The 15,410-nt window shown below is 37.1% G+C and overlaps 1 protein-coding gene across 1 annotated transcript; it reads left to right on the top strand.

Moving 5' to 3' along the window:
• Positions 1 to 12,034: 12,034 nt before the first annotated feature.
• On the top strand, positions 12,035 to 15,295 carry LOC146950447 (protein THYLAKOID FORMATION1, chloroplastic-like). The gene is made up of 5 exons (XM_085746372.1): positions 12,035 to 12,341; positions 13,114 to 13,381; positions 13,831 to 14,047; positions 14,297 to 14,412; positions 14,875 to 15,295. The coding sequence occupies exons 1-5, from the start codon at positions 12,143 to 12,145 to the stop codon at positions 14,939 to 14,941; spliced, it is 867 nt and encodes a 288-aa protein (XP_085602498.1). The 5' UTR covers positions 12,035 to 12,142; the 3' UTR covers positions 14,942 to 15,295.
• Positions 15,296 to 15,410: the final 115 nt, after the last annotated feature.

Genomic DNA, 15,410 nt, shown 5'->3' with positions numbered 1-15,410 from the left:
GTAAGAAATCCAGTGTTGGAAAAGTTCCAAAGTTCAATGGAGATGCTGAAGAGTTCTCTTGGTGGAAGACCAACTTTTACAGTTACATCATGAGCCTAGATGAAGAATTATGGGATATTCTGGAAGATGGTGTTGGTGATTTAGTCCTTGATGAAGAAGGAGCTGCTGTGGATAGAAAGAAACATACTCCAGAACTGAGGAAACTCTACAAGAAGCATCATATTATCAGAGGAGCCCTTGTCACTGCCATACCCAAAGCAGAATACATGAAGATGAGTGACAAATCCACTGCTAAAGCTATGTTTGCTTCTCTCTGTTCAAATTATGAAGGGAGCAAGAAGGTCAAAGAAGCAAAGGCTCTCCTGCTTGTACATCAGTATGAGTTATTCAAGATGAAGGATGATGAAACTATTGAGGAGATGTACTCAAGGTTTCAAACCTTAGTTTCTGGGCTACAGATTCTAAAGAAGAGCTATGTTGCTTCTGATCATGTAAGCAAGATACTCAGAAGCTTACCTGCCAGATGGAGACCAAAAGTGACTGCCATTGAGGAAGCTAAAGATTTAAACACTTTAAGTGTCGAAGATCTTGTTAGTTCTCTCAAAGTTCATGAGTTAAGTCTTAATGAACATGAGTCTACTAAGAAGAGTAAATCAATAGCTCTTCCATCCAAAGGCAAGTCATCAAAAGCTCTCAAAGTGGTTGAATCTGAAGAGAAAGAACAGTCAAGTTCAGATTCTGAACCAGATGCTGCTGAAATGGCCATGCTCTCAAACAGACTTCAATATCTGGCCAAGAAGAACAGAAAGTTTCTCTCCAGAAGGGGTAACTCCAGAAGCTCAAAGAAAGAAGATCAGAAGGGATGCTTCAACTGTAAGAAGCTGGGACACTTCATTGCTGAATGCCCTGATCTTCAAAGAGAAAACTCAAAGGACAAGTCAAAGAGGTCTACATTCAAACCAAGCAAATTTAAGAAGCAGATTAAGCAGAGTTTAATGGCAACCTGGGATGATTTGGGTAGTGAATCTGGATCTGATAAAGAGGAAGCTGATGAAGATGCAAAGGTAGCTGTTGGGTTAGTAGCAACAGTAACTTCAGAAGCTGGATTAGATTCAAACTCAGAAGATGAAAATGAGGTATATTCCAAAATTCCCAGAGATGAACTTGTTGAGTCACTTAAAGAACTTCTTACACATTTTGAAGTAAGAACCAATGAGTTGAAGGATTTAAAAGAAAAATATGCTGAGTTGGTACAACAGTAAAAATCAACTCTATTGGATCTGAAAGCTTCTGAACAAGGACTTAGGGGCTTTGACTTCATGTGTAAAACATATGAAGATCAGCTCAGGTTCTTATGTCAGAAGCTACAAGAAAAGTGTAATGAAAAACCTTTAAGTAACCATGAAATTGCTCTTGAAGATTTTATTATATCTGGCATTGACAGAAGCAGAGTAGCTTCTATGATTTATAGCATTTACAAGAACAATGGCAGAGGAATTGGTTTTCCAGAAGTGAAACTTGAGAAAACCAATCTAAAATCTTGTTGTGAATGCATCAAGGAAGGTCTGAAAACCTTCTTTGTACCAGAAGGGGCTGAGTTGGAAACCGTTGTTCAATCAGAACCTGAAGCTTCTAGTTCTAAGGCTAAGATCACTTCAAAGCCAAAGAACTCTAAGTCAAAGGCTATGATCAAATCTGATTCCAAGACTTCAAAGGTTAGGATCCTGAAAAGATCAGAACCTATTCCTCAGAGTCTGGTGAAACCAAAATCTGGGGTTCTGAAGTCTAAGTTTCAGAAGAAGACAGTTACTGCTTCTGAAGTACCAAAACCTAAGGTGATGGTTAATCAGAAGCAACCCAACTTACAGCACAAGGTACAAGAAGTGAAGAGTAAAGCCTTAAGTACTAACCTTCTAGGACCCATAGAACAATGGGTACCTAAATCTAAAAATGTCAATGATGCAGGTATGTCTAAGAGCAGTGCCAAAGCAAAGATCATGGTACCTAGACAGCGGTTGCTCAAGACACATGACAGGAGACAAGTCCATGTTCCTCAGCCTAACAATGAAAGAGGGAGGAAATGTGAAATTTGGAGGCAACCAGTCAGGCAAGATCATAGGTACAGGAACTATTGGTAATTCCTCTACCTCAATTAATAATGTATGGTTGGTAGATGGTCTTGAACATAACCTTTTGAGCATTAGTCAATTTTGTGATAATGGTTATGATGTGCTTTTTGAAAAACCCAACTGTACAGTAATCAACAAGGAAGACAAATCCATTGTGTTCAGAGGAAAGAGAGTTGACAATGTCTATAAAATCAATTTTTCTGAATTGGCTGATCAGAAGGTGATTTGCCTACTATCAGTGAATGATAAGAAATGGATGTGGCACAGAAGGTTGGGACATGCTAACTGGAGGTTAATCTCTAAGCTTAGTAAGTTACAACTTGTGAAAGGGCTACCAGATATTGACCATCATTCAGATGCACTCTGTGGTGCATGTCAGAAAGGGAAAATTGTGAAATCATCTTTTAAAACCAAAGACATTGTTTCAACCTCAAGACCTTTAGAATTACTCCATATTGATTTATTTGGACCAGTGAGTACTGCATCCTTATATGGAAGTAAATATGGATTAGTCATTGTTGATGATTACAGCAGATGGACTTGGGTAAAATTCATAAAGAGTAAAGATGTTGCGTGTGATGTATTCAGTAGCTTCTGCACTCAAATTCAATCTGAAAAAGAATCAAAAATTTTGAAAGTCAGAAGTGATCATGGTGGAGAATTTGAAAATGAGCCATTTGAAGCTTTTTGTGAAAAACATGGAATTTTCCATGAATTCTCTTCTCCTAGAACACCACAACAAAATGGGGTTGTAGAGAGAAAGAATAGAACTTTACAAGAAATGGGCAGAACCATGATCCATGAAAACAATTTACCAAAACATTTTTGGGCAGAAGCAGTGAATACGGCATGCTATGTTCAAAACAGGATCTATATCAGACCTATTTTGGAGAAAACAACATATGAACTCTTTAAAGGAAGAAAACCCAATATCTCTTACTTTCATCAATTTGGATGTACATGTTACATTCTGAACAACAAGCTCTACTTAAAGAAATTTGATGCCAAGGCCCAAAGAGGAATCTTCTTAGGTTACTCTGAAAGGTCAAAGGCATACAGAGTGTATAATTCAGAAACACTCTGTGTTGAAGAATCTATGCACGTTAAATTTGATGACAAGGAGCTTGAAGATAAAACTTCAAAGCAAGATGAAAGTTTTGTAGAGATACAGGTTCCTGAAGTTACTCCAGAACCTGATCAGATAGCTGAATCTGAAGATAGTCCAGAAGTTGAACCCACATCAGAAGCACAAGATGAAACTGCTTCTGATGAAGCACAAGATGGCTCACATCAAGAAGATCCTCCCAGAAACACATTCAAACACAAGTCTTCACATCCTGAGGAGCTAATCATTGGAAACAAAGATAGTCCAAGAAGAACAAGATCACATTTCAGACAAGTAGAGTCAATGATTGGACTAATCTCAATGATTGAACCTACAACAGTTGATGAAGCACTTTCAGATGATGGATGGATCCTAGCTATGCAAGAAGAGTTGAATCAATTTCAAAGAAATGATGTGTGGGATCTGGTACCCAAACCTCAGCACAAGAACATTATTGGAACAAAATGGGTATTCAGAAACAAGCTGAATGAGCAAGGTGAAGTAACAAGAAACAAAGCCAGGCTTGTTGCACAAGGGTATAGTCAACAAGAAGGCATTGATTACACTGAAACGTTTGCTCCAGTTGCTAGATTGGAAGCAATCAGGTTACTTCTTTCCTATGCAGTTAATCATGGCATAATATTATATCAAATGGATGTCAAGAGTGCATTTCTAAATGGTGTCATAGAAGAAGAAGTGTATGTCAAGCAACCTCCTGGATTTGAGGATATTAAATATCCTGACCATGTTTTTAAACTGAAGAAATCACTATATGGCTTAAAACAAGCTCCCAGATCTTGGTATGATAGACTAAGTAATTTCTTAATCAAGAATGATTTTAAAAGAGGACAGGTTGATACTACACTCTTCAGAAGGACCCTTGGGAAAGATATTCTTGTTGTGCAAATATATGTTGATGATATAATATTTGGTTCTACTAATGCATCTCTTTGCAAGGAATTTTCTGAGTTAATGCAGGATGAATTTGAAATGAGCATGATGGGAGAGCTGAAGTTCTTCCTTGGCATACAAATCAATCAATGCAAAGATGGAGTCTATGTTCATCAATCAAAGTACACAAAGGAGCTTCTGAAGAAGTTCAAACTTGAAGATTGTAAAGTGATGAACACTCCAATGCACCCTACGTGCACCTTGAGCAAAGAAGATGAAGGAGCTAAAGTAGATCAGAAGCTGTATAGAGGTATGATTGGTTCTTTGTTATACCTTACTGCATCTAGACCAGATATTTTATTCAGTGTATGCTTGTGTGCAAGATTCCAATCAGATCCTAGAGAATCTCATATGACTGCTGTCAAGAGAATCTTCAGGTATTTGAAAGGAACAACTAATCTTGGACTCCTTTATAGGAAATCCTTAGATTATAAGCTAATTGGATTCTGTGATGCTGATTATGCTGGTGATAGGATTGAAAGAAAGTCAACCAGCGGCAATTGTCAATTTCTGGGTGATAATCTTATATCCTGGGCTAGCAAAAGACAAACAACTATTGTTATGTCTACAGCAGAAGCAGAATACATTTCAGCTGCAAGTTGTTGTACACAACTACTTTGGATGAAACATCAGTTGGAAGATTATCATATAACTGCTAACAATATTCCCATCTATTGTGATAATATTGCTGCTATTTGTTTGTCTAAAAATCCAATTTTGCATTCAAGAGCTAAGCACATTGAAATCAAACACCATTTTATCAGAGATTATGTTCAAAAAGGAATTTTAGATATACAATTCATTGATACTGAAAATCAATGGGCTGATATATTTACTAAGCCTTTAACTGTTGAACGATTTGATTTTATAAAGAAAAATTTGAACATGCACTACGTGTCTGATTAGATGTTTGCTTGCTCCTGAATAGGATTTTAGGTTCTGAAGTTAGTCCAGAAGCAGTAGTTCATCAGAAGCTCTTTATTGAGGTTCTGAGGAAAACTCGCTTCTAATAATGACGTCAGCATCTGAAGTCCAGAAGCTGGATTTATTGCTTCTGAATAGTTGAATTAGTGGAAACGTTGGGAGTTACTTTTTAAAAGTAACTTCTGGCCCACTAACTTGGTAGTTACTCTGTGAACTTCTTACGTGGCCTGTATGTGTTGGTGTATAACTAAAAGGGCAATGATGATTTAATAGCTTTGAAAGTACTTTTCACGCGCCCCCAATTTTGTCATTAATGTTATGTTTGTTTGTCTCTTTTGAATTGCAATCGTTTTACTTTTAACACTTTGTCAATTCACACACTACTCACTCACAACAAACACATTTTGTTCTCAAACCTCTTGCGAAGTAAGCGCAAAAACCTTAGAACCCTAAATTCTCTAAATCTTCTTCAATCATCATCAAATGGCATCATCAAGCTCGAAATTTTCAGAATCTTCATCAAGCAAGCAAGGCGCATCAGGATCTGGGTCAGTCTACAAAGAGAAGACTATGGATATTCCATGGAAATCTTTAATAGTTCAAATAGAATCACCGGTGGACTTCACTTCACTTAAGAAGTACAAAGTGAACATGGAAGGATTGATAGAAACTCAGAAGCTGTCTGAGTATTTCAAGATGCTAAATGGTCCAACTTATGTGAACTTGGTCAAGGACTTTTGGTTAAAAGCTGAAGTGTACAATGAAAAGCCTGTGAAGGTAGCAGGTAAACAAGCTGGGTTGAAGAAAGGAAAGATGGAGATAGAGTTGAATCCCACTTCTTTCAGTAGCCTTGAGATAAGGTCTGAAGTGATGGGTATTCCCGTAACCATCACAGAGGAAATAATAGCTAAAGCTTGTAGAATGAATGCAGAAGGAAGGTTTCAAGAAATAGTTAAGAAGGATGATGTCCTGCTGCAAAGCTACTACAACACTCTTCTGGGTGGTAACAAAGATGCTAAGCCTTCTGAAATGGAGATTCATCACAGGATGTTGGTGAAATTCTGTACTGATTGCTTCTTTCTAAGAGCAGGAGGGTCTGACCAACCAAATCATCAATAGAAACTGGCAATTTACTTCATGGCCATGCTTGAGAAGATTAATTTCCCCAGATATGTCATGGATTATCTCTGCTGGGCTATTAATGAAGGCACTGTCAAAGGAAGGAAACAAGTGCCCTGTGGAAGATTGTTATCAGAAATCTTTTATCAAGGAAGAGTGCTGGATTTCTTGAAAAAGACAAGAGATGCTTCTGATAAATGCTTCGAAGTTTCTACTGCTGAGAAGACTATCAGTAGCAAGACATTGCATTCTATGCATGTTTTCAAGACAACTCCTAAAGATGAAAAGTGGTTGGAGATGACCACAGAAGAAACTGAGATTATCAGGGACTTTCCTTCCATCTTTAAGGAAAGTAATCCTGAACACTTAGCTAAATTAGTAGCTGAGTACGTCTTGGAGGAAAATGCGAGCTCTCAGGAGGAAGCTGCTGTTGCTAAAGGGAAAGGCAAGAAGGCCAAGGCAGTTGCTGTGTCAGAAGCTGTTTCTGATGCACCTAAAGGGAAGAGAGCCAGAACTAGTTCGGAATCTGATGCTGCTCCTACTAAAGGAAAGAGGGCCAGAACTAGTACTGAGTCAGAAGCTGCTGTTGCTAAAACCAAAAAGCAAAAAGTTGCTAAGTCTGAAGCTGAATCTGTTTCTGCCAAGGATAAAGGAAAGATGCAGAAGGTTGGTGCTGCTTCTATTCCTCAGAAAAGAAGAAAAGATAAGGCAGATTTGGTAATCACCAAAGAGCAGCTAGAGGAAGCTCTCGATGAAATAGAAGAAGAAGAGGCTGAGCCAAAGCTGAAAAGGAAGAAGGCTCCTGTTGACAAGAAAAGTTCCATGGTTGAAATGACTCCAGCTATGAAGAGAATGGCTAAGGAACTTTCTGATGACTATTTGGCAAATAGGCAAGAACGGAAAGCCATGAAAGAACTTGAAAAAGAACAGGAAGGAGAAAAGACTCTAATAGTGGATGAAGCTGTTGCTGAAAATGTGGAGCAAGTTTAGAATCTTGGAACTTCAGAAGCAGTAGATAACTCAGCAATGTTATCTAAGGTATCTCAAGTTTCTCACACATCTTATAGCACATCCTCTATTCCTTCTGAAGACACATCTCTTTTAGATCACCTAGAAAGTCATTATCTAGGTGAACTACCCCAATCTGGCTTTACCACAACCTCAGAGAAAGCCTCTGAGACAACTCCAGAAGCAGCTGCTTCTGATAAAGTTGTTTCAGAAGACCCCCCACAACAAAAACCTTCACCAGAAAAAGCCTCTTCACCCCCTACAACTTCATCACCCCCAATTGTTCCTGAACTATCTGTTCCTGAACAAGTCTCTCCTCAAAAGACCGTTCCTGAACATTCTGTTCCTGAACAACCAGTGACTAAACCCACTTCTGAACCTGAACCTGAAACTACCGCTCCTGAACACATTGTTCCTGAGCTAACCTCTGCTTCCATATCTTCTTCACCAGTTCAAGTCATCAAGATCATCCACCATACTGGTGTATGTGATATGGACACAGACTCTGAGGATGATCAATATGATCATGCCTCTGATATGGTAGTTGACCCCACTCCTGACCAACCATCAACCAGCCAATCATCAACTACAAATGACCAATCATCATCAAACCTACCAATTGTTCCCCTAGCCCCTCCAAAACCCTCTAAACAACCTTCACCTCCCACCATTTACCTGGATTCTCAAGTACTAAAGGATGTGTGGGAAGATATTGCTTCTGAAGTTCTCAGACTGATAGCAAGTAGAAATGACTTGGGTCATACAATAAGCTATCAGAAGCAATGGAGAAGGATCAAGGAAAGGGTCATCAACCTGATTTCAGCTCTGCATGATTCCTGTATTGAGGCTCAAGAGCAAGCCAAGCAGAAGCTGGAAGATTGGTTGAATGGCATTGAAGAGAATGCTGGAGATGTAGAAGTTCTTGGTACTTGGGTGAAGAATCCACTCAGTATCAGAGGCAGAGTACCTGATGAATTCCTGCCTAAGGAGCTGAATCTAATCATTCCTTCTGAGATCCTAGAGAAGATTGATGCACCAAACCTGGCTCTAGCTCAGGAGAACAAGGTGCTCAAAGAAGAAAATGACAGGCTTGAAACAGAGCTAATAGAGCAGAAGCTGAAGATATCACAGTTGGAAGCTGACATGCAAGAAGCCAAGATCAGAGAAGACAGCTACAGAAAAGTTATGGACAAGAAGTATGCTGATGTTCAAGAGCTTCTGAAGAACATTCTAGAGAAATAAGCCAAACCCATAGTTGCACACTTTTAGCTTTTTTTTCTGTCTTTTTAGGCTTTTGATATTCTTTGTTCATTTCTGCTTCTGAATTAGTTCTTTTTGCTTCTGATATTATATGCTTCTGAATTCTTCCTGCTTCTGAAAATCTTTAACTGTTCATACCTTCTGATATTATAATGCTTGCTATGCCTGTTTATTTAATCTTTGAAGATGGTTAAATGTTTTTAAATTTATTTGAATTATGCTCTGAACCTTTAATCTTATGTTTTTCTCATCTCTTCTTTTTGTTTATGTCTTTTTGCTAATGACAAAAGGGGGAGTATATGTGATAGTATTTAAAGGCTCTGAGCCCCATTAATTAATGTTTGAAAGTTTTGAAAATTTCTATCCTTTTTATCGGTGTATCAAAAAGGGGGAGTATCAAATTTCAAATAACAATTAATTGAACCATTCTTCTTATCTATAAGTAAATTCTTTCAATTTTTTATAGCTCTGATATTATTGTGCGAAAAATGAATTTAATTAACCTGGATAGAACTTAGGGGGAGCTTACAAACCTCACCTTGAAGACTATCAGACTCAGGGGGAGTTAGAGCTTACAAACCTCAGACTCTGAGCTTACAAACCTCAGAACCCCAAGGTCAACTTGTTAATTAGATTAACAACAATTGATCAATTTTTAAATACTATTGTTTGTCATCATCAAAAAGGGGGAGATTGTTGGAACAAAATGTGTTTAACAATGAACCTTAGAAAGTTTTGATGATAACAAGGTATTAAAAATTGTAAATTGGACTAGCTAATATTTGTTCAAGTGTACAGGACCACAGTTAAAAAAGTTACATCATTAATTGGTTCTGAATGAGCAAATAAAGAGCAAAAGAAAATGAAGCTTAGATGATTCTGAAGGCAAAGCGCTCCTGAAGTCAAGCTGCTCCTGAAGAAATAGCGCTCCTGAAGAAAAGCTGCTCCTGAAGAATAGTGCTTCTGAAGACAAGAGGTCCAGAAGCCACATCATCAGAAGCTGAAGAAGCTGCACCATCAGAAGCTGCAGAAGCTGCTTCATCAGAAGCTGCATCATCAGAAGTTGCCTCATCAGAAGCCATTTCACCAGAAGGTGAAGATCAACTGGATTTGCAAAACATTCAAAGATTGAAGAATCTACATTCCAAAAGCTGTCTATTGGTTTCGAAAACACAGCAGAAAATCAGTGGAACATTGCAACGGTCATTTCAAAGGTGTTTGAAGGCATGTGCTTGCAATTTGGACGAAAGCGTTGACATTGTACTTTGTACGAATTGTACAACCACGTTCTCCACTACTCTATTTTTGTCCACGCTACAAGACAAGAAAACAGCTCCAGAATACGGTCTCGCCTGCATATATGTTCCTTTGGATAAGGAATGGATTTCAAATTGGTTCTTCATAGGACAACAACCAAATCAGGCAAAAGATCATTGGTGAAAGATCAAGCTTCAACAACGACTCTTTGGTGTGCTGGCAATTTCACAACGTCTCTTTCACACCTCTATATAAAGGAGTGAAGACTTAGAGTTTTGGTAATGCAAAAACGCTGAACAAAAGACTCATAACATTTTTACAAGTGCCAAACCTCTGCTGAAATTGTTCTGCATTCACTTAGAATTTCTGTGTCTCAAAGTCATATCTTAGAAATTCTTAAGTCCATTGAGTCTGTATCTGATTTGTTTTGTGAGCACCTCTGATTGTATATCAAGTGTTCAACCTTAAACAATTTTCTGTGTAATTTTGTTTAGTTAGGAAGTCTCTAGCAGTTGTGCTTGAGCAGGAAGTCTCTTGATTGTGTTCTTGAGCAAAGGAAGTCTCTAGCTTGTGTGCTTGAGCAAAGGAAGTCTCTTGCTTGTGTGCTTGAGCAATTGTAATCAAATATTACTCTTAGTGAAATCTCCTTGGAAGTGCAAGGGGGACTGGACTACTTCCGGATTGTGGAAGGAACCAGTATAATTGCTTTGTGTCGTTCTTCTTCTCTCTCTCTGTTTTATTCCGCTGCATTTAGATTCTGATCATCACTTCAGAAGCTGTCTCACTTAGCTTCTGATCAGTGTGTTCAGTTTTTAGGAGAAACGAAGAATTTTTCAAAACACAATTCAACCCCCCTTCTTGTGTTTTTCTCACCTTCAAAAAGTTGATATATTTATGTGGACAGAAAAAAAATATATTTAACCCTTTTTTATTTATTTTGTTTTTAGTGTTTGTTTATTAAAGACCCAATTTATAAGTTTAAAACGAAAATTACTCTTCTCACTTATAAAATTGTTCATTCACTAGATCAACGACAAACTGCCACGCCGCATTTTTCAACAGCAGTTAACTGCCACTACCACTTTTAAGATCGGTTGAACCGACTTAAAAAGTGATTGTACCGATCTTAAAAGTGTCAGTGGCAGTTAACTCTCACTAAAAAATGTCGAGTGGCAGTCAACTGTCGTTGATATAGTGAATGAGCATCCTGAAACTATTATGCATGTTCTAGATATAATTTAACCTAAAGACGGCTCCAAAGATGTTTTGAGAGTGAGTATGTATTCTTGGGTTGTATCAATGGCTTGATTGGAACATCATAATTTTTAATATTGGTACGCCACCTGACAACTGACAAAATTTATTTGGAGAAAAAAGATAGAAATACTCTGGTGTTTAATAGGAAGTATGTGATCGGTATTCAACCACTTTGCCTAATTACAAACAAAGCTAATTTCATTATATTGTCTTCCAACCTTATTGCAGATTCTTAATCTTATTCCATGATACGTGACATTGAGGTTTCTTGGACACCTCCATCACATGATTAGAAATTATCATGGTAAGTTCACTCTTGGCCTCTACAATAAACTTGGATACTGCTCTGCTACAAGGGTAGAACTTTACGCAGGTCACGTTGGAATAAATATGAGTCACTTGAATATCAAAAATATTATTTTTAAAATAGAATATCTAATTGTTGTTAATATGGTTACATCTGACTCATCTCTTAATGCATTTGTCCAACCTCTTCTCTAAGACGTCATCTCTCTTCTCCACCTCAATAGATGGAGAACATATATTTGTCATGTGCATGGCAAGACTAATCTATGTGTTGACTTGTTAGCGAGTCACATATACTCTTCTTTAGATTTTAATTGTATTTTCTTTAATGTTTTCCTTCCACTTTAAAACTCCGATTAGAAGATGATGTAAGACGGTTAGTTTGCCTTGTTCAAATTCTTTTTCTTATAAAAATGTTTTCCTTCCAATTTAAAACTTCGATTAAAAGATGATGTAAGACGGTTAGTTTGTCTTGTTTAATTTTTTTATTGAACACTTTTTCTTATAAAAAAATAAAAAATCAGCCTTGAGTAAAAAAAGCAAAACTAGAAAATCATCTTGAATGTCAAATCTCTACGTGTCATTATGTCAGCGACTCCTTACAATGTCGACAACAAAAAGGTTTGGGTTTCCTCTTTTCGACTTCACAGTGTGGATAAGCTTTTTTGTCCTTTTTTTCATCGTTATACTTTGTTTCCAACACAAATGTTTTGAAAGCAATGCAGTTCCATCTCTGAAATTTGTCCTTCCTTTCCATGAAGGATATTTTCTGAGTCTAATATTGCATCTACTTGTTTCTCTTTTCTTGTACTTTCAGTTTCTAGTTATGGCTGCACTAACTTCTTTGTCATTCTCAGCAACTACTCAATGCTCACTGAGAAAATTCACTTTTTCTTCTACTCGTTTCCTTGCTTCAAGTTCTGATATGTTTGGAATTCGGACAGATTCCTCGTACCATTGTGTTGGTGTTAGAGTTGGCAATTCTGCTTCTAAAATGGTTATTCAATGCATGTCTTCTGTCACAGGTTTGTGCTTTTGTTAATTTGGTTCCAAACCAAGTTTTAGATAAGGGAGGTGATTTTTTCATGTTAATTAGATATAATAGTTAGTTACAATAATTAGTTACAATAGTTAGTTAAGTTACACTAGATATAATAGTTAGTTAGTTGCATGCATGATTAGGCATTAAGCTTATTAGATCTTATGCACCGTAATCTTTTGGGGATCCTTTTTGGCATATGTTTTGGTTATTTTAGTGGTGAGTTCTATTGTTGATCACATTGATAGGTGGTTCAAGATGGACCAGTCTTTATAAACTGCTCAAAACTCTAATGGCAATAGACGGCGTCCCTCTGAAGTAGAAGCTCCCGGTCCTTCTTGTCCTTACAACTAAGATAGTGACTTGATCAGTGTCGGTTTGACAAAAACATGGAAAAACGGATATGAGTTGAGTTTTGAAGCACACATATTCTTTTTCCCTTATTTTTGTTGAACTGAGATCGATCAAGTCATTGTCTGAGTGACAAGGTGGATTGAGACATTCTATTTTCGAAAGACAGTGTCTACCATCATTGAAATTTCCAACGATTTTCAAGTACCAGTCCACTGTAGACCACCTACCAAAATAGTCCACCATAGAGTTTGCAAAACATATGCATGAGTGTACGAGATGGTGGGAAATTTTTTATATTTTGTTTATCTTTTTAACACCTACTGCAAAAAAGGAAGACTAAATAAATAAAAGAAGACATTGAACCTTATTATCGTTAGTTGGTCATGGGTTATCATCTACTGCAGATGTTCCCAGCGTTTCCGAGACAAAGCTAAATTTCCTAAAGGCATATAAACGACCAATTCCTAGTATCTATAACAATGTGCTGCAGGAGCTCATTGTTCAACATCATTTAATGAGATACAAGACATCATACCAATATGATTCTGTATTTGCTCTTGGTTTTGTCACTGTCTATGATAAACTCATGGAAGGGTATTCTAGTGAAGAGGAGCGAGATACCATCTTCAAAGCATATATTAATGCATTGAAGGAAGATCCAGAACAATACAGGTTTCATGATTGACTAATTTTCCTTTGCTTTATTGTTCTTTATTTTCTTTTTGTTGTTCTTGATCAAAACCTTTGACTCAATAATTGAAAAAATAATAATAGTAATAATAATTAATGACGGCTGTAAGTAAGCCACTGAAGACTATGTCCAGCAGAGGTTTGGGTTGTGTGCAGTCACAACCCTTGATTCCATGCAATCAGCCACTTCTAGGCCATCTGATCAAGACCGCAACAACCCTGATGTGGTTGACTGCTGCATGCAGTCACACCGCACACAATCCAGAGTTTGTTTGCCAAAATCTAAGTTAGCATCATATTATTCCCAACCGGAAAGAATAGAAAACTATTGACTTTACTTTGTATACGTTTTTGCTTAGTACTATCTGAAGGAAAATCTTTCAGCATAAATGAAAGCAGCATCAAATGATGTTTTATGTTACCCTCTACAGAGTAGATGCAAAGAAGTTGGAAGATTGGGCTAAGGCTCAAAACTCAACTTCACTGGTTGAGTTTTCATCCAGAGAAGGAGAAGTTGAAGGGGTTTTAAAGGATATTGCAAAAAGAGCAGGAGAAAAGGGCGAATTCAGTTATAGTCGTTTCTTTGCAGTAGGCCTTTTTCGCCTTCTTGAGTTGGCAAATGCAACAGAACCAACAATTTTAGACAAGGTAGCCCAATTCATTCAAGGCATCATGCATGGTTTGTAATTAGAATTATTCAAATAAAGTCTAGTTCTTATTTTAACAACCTCTAAGAAGTTCCAATAAAGCAGTTTGAAGTGATTAAATGGATTTATCCTGATATGTTTTCCTCCTACAATTGCTCTCAGTAGCAATACTATAGAAGTGTCTATTACATGCATCGTTATGAATGTTCGTAGGATTTATGATAGTTAATCTTTGGTGTCAACATAACAGCTTTGTGCGGCTTTGAACATCGACAAAAGAAGCGTTGATCGGGACTTGGATGTGTATCGTATGCTGCTTTCCAAGCTGGTTCAAGCTAAAGAGCTGCAAAGGGAATTTATTGACAGGTAGACATTAAACATTTCAATGCCCTTCAGTTGTTCTCCTCTCTGTCATCATGGCTTTTCATTTTAAATTTGATATAACTAAACTGTAGTTACTACAGTTATAACTTTGCTAAGTGTGTGTTTGATTTTACGGTAGAGATCATCATAATTGATTTTTATAAAACATGATATTGCAAAACTTGTTTATAACAAACTGAGAACTTGTTTCAAGCTTATAAAATTACCCTTGAATTTGTGAATTGGACTATTTTACTTCTGAGCTATGACTCAATCTGATATTCCATCTACCCTATAAATCTGAGTATGCTATTCACAAGTTAAAGTCTAATTTCCATCTACTCTATAAATCTGAGTATGCCTTTCACAAGTTAAAGTCTAATAGATGAGACAGATTTACAATTACAGCTTGATGGTTCTTCTCAGCAAGATTTAGATTCATATATATGTTTTTTTTTACCCCAGGGAGAAGAAGAAAAGAGAAGAAAGGGTGGAGCCACAGAAGGCTAATAATGGGGCCATTACAAATTGAGCGGGGAAACTATTGTGTGTTCTGTAGCTATGTTCTTCTGAAACGATCTCCAAGTGAAGATTTCTTATCCTTGACACGCCTTTTCTTAATCCACTGAGTTGGATAAGCAAGAATCAGCATGATTTCTCATACTGTACTTGGTTTACATTGTGGTATTTGTTCTTCTAAAACCACAATTTGTTCACCCTTCTCACACAATTTGCATGTATTTTCTAGTTTTACCTTGCAGTCACAAATTTATTTTCGCAGTTCTAAAAACAAGCAAGCCTAAAGGCATACATTCTGAGTAAATAACTTTATATTTCGGTGAGTGCGTTCAATTCGACATCAATTTATGGTTAGAATTTACTATCATCAGTTATTGGTTTATACCAACACTTTCATTTTTCTCCTTCTATTATAAAGTTGTATGGTCATCTATTCCTTTATTACACGGCCTTATGTATCAGGTCTTCATTCAGCCATGCCA

This window comes from Medicago sativa, chromosome 2, assembly GCF_051527215.1.
Source record: "Medicago sativa cultivar Bolivia chromosome 2, Bolivia_mono, whole genome shotgun sequence".
Lineage (NCBI taxonomy): Eukaryota > Viridiplantae > Streptophyta > Magnoliopsida > Fabales > Fabaceae > Medicago > Medicago sativa.
The sequence above is the reverse complement of the archived record's forward strand: the minus strand, read 5'-3'. Positions and strand labels throughout refer to the sequence as shown.

Excerpts from the sequence above, each read along its gene's own strand:
- LOC146950447 (XM_085746372.1), top strand. The coding sequence starts at position 12,143 with ATGGCTGCACTAACTTCTTTGTCATTCTCAGCAACTACTCAATGCTCA. Across the intron at positions 13,382-13,830 it reads GAAGATCCAGAACAATACAG|AGTAGATGCAAAGAAGTTGG; the intron begins GTTTCATGATTG and ends TACCCTCTACAG. Across the intron at positions 14,048-14,296 it reads AACCAACAATTTTAGACAAG|CTTTGTGCGGCTTTGAACAT; the intron begins GTAGCCCAATTC and ends TCAACATAACAG.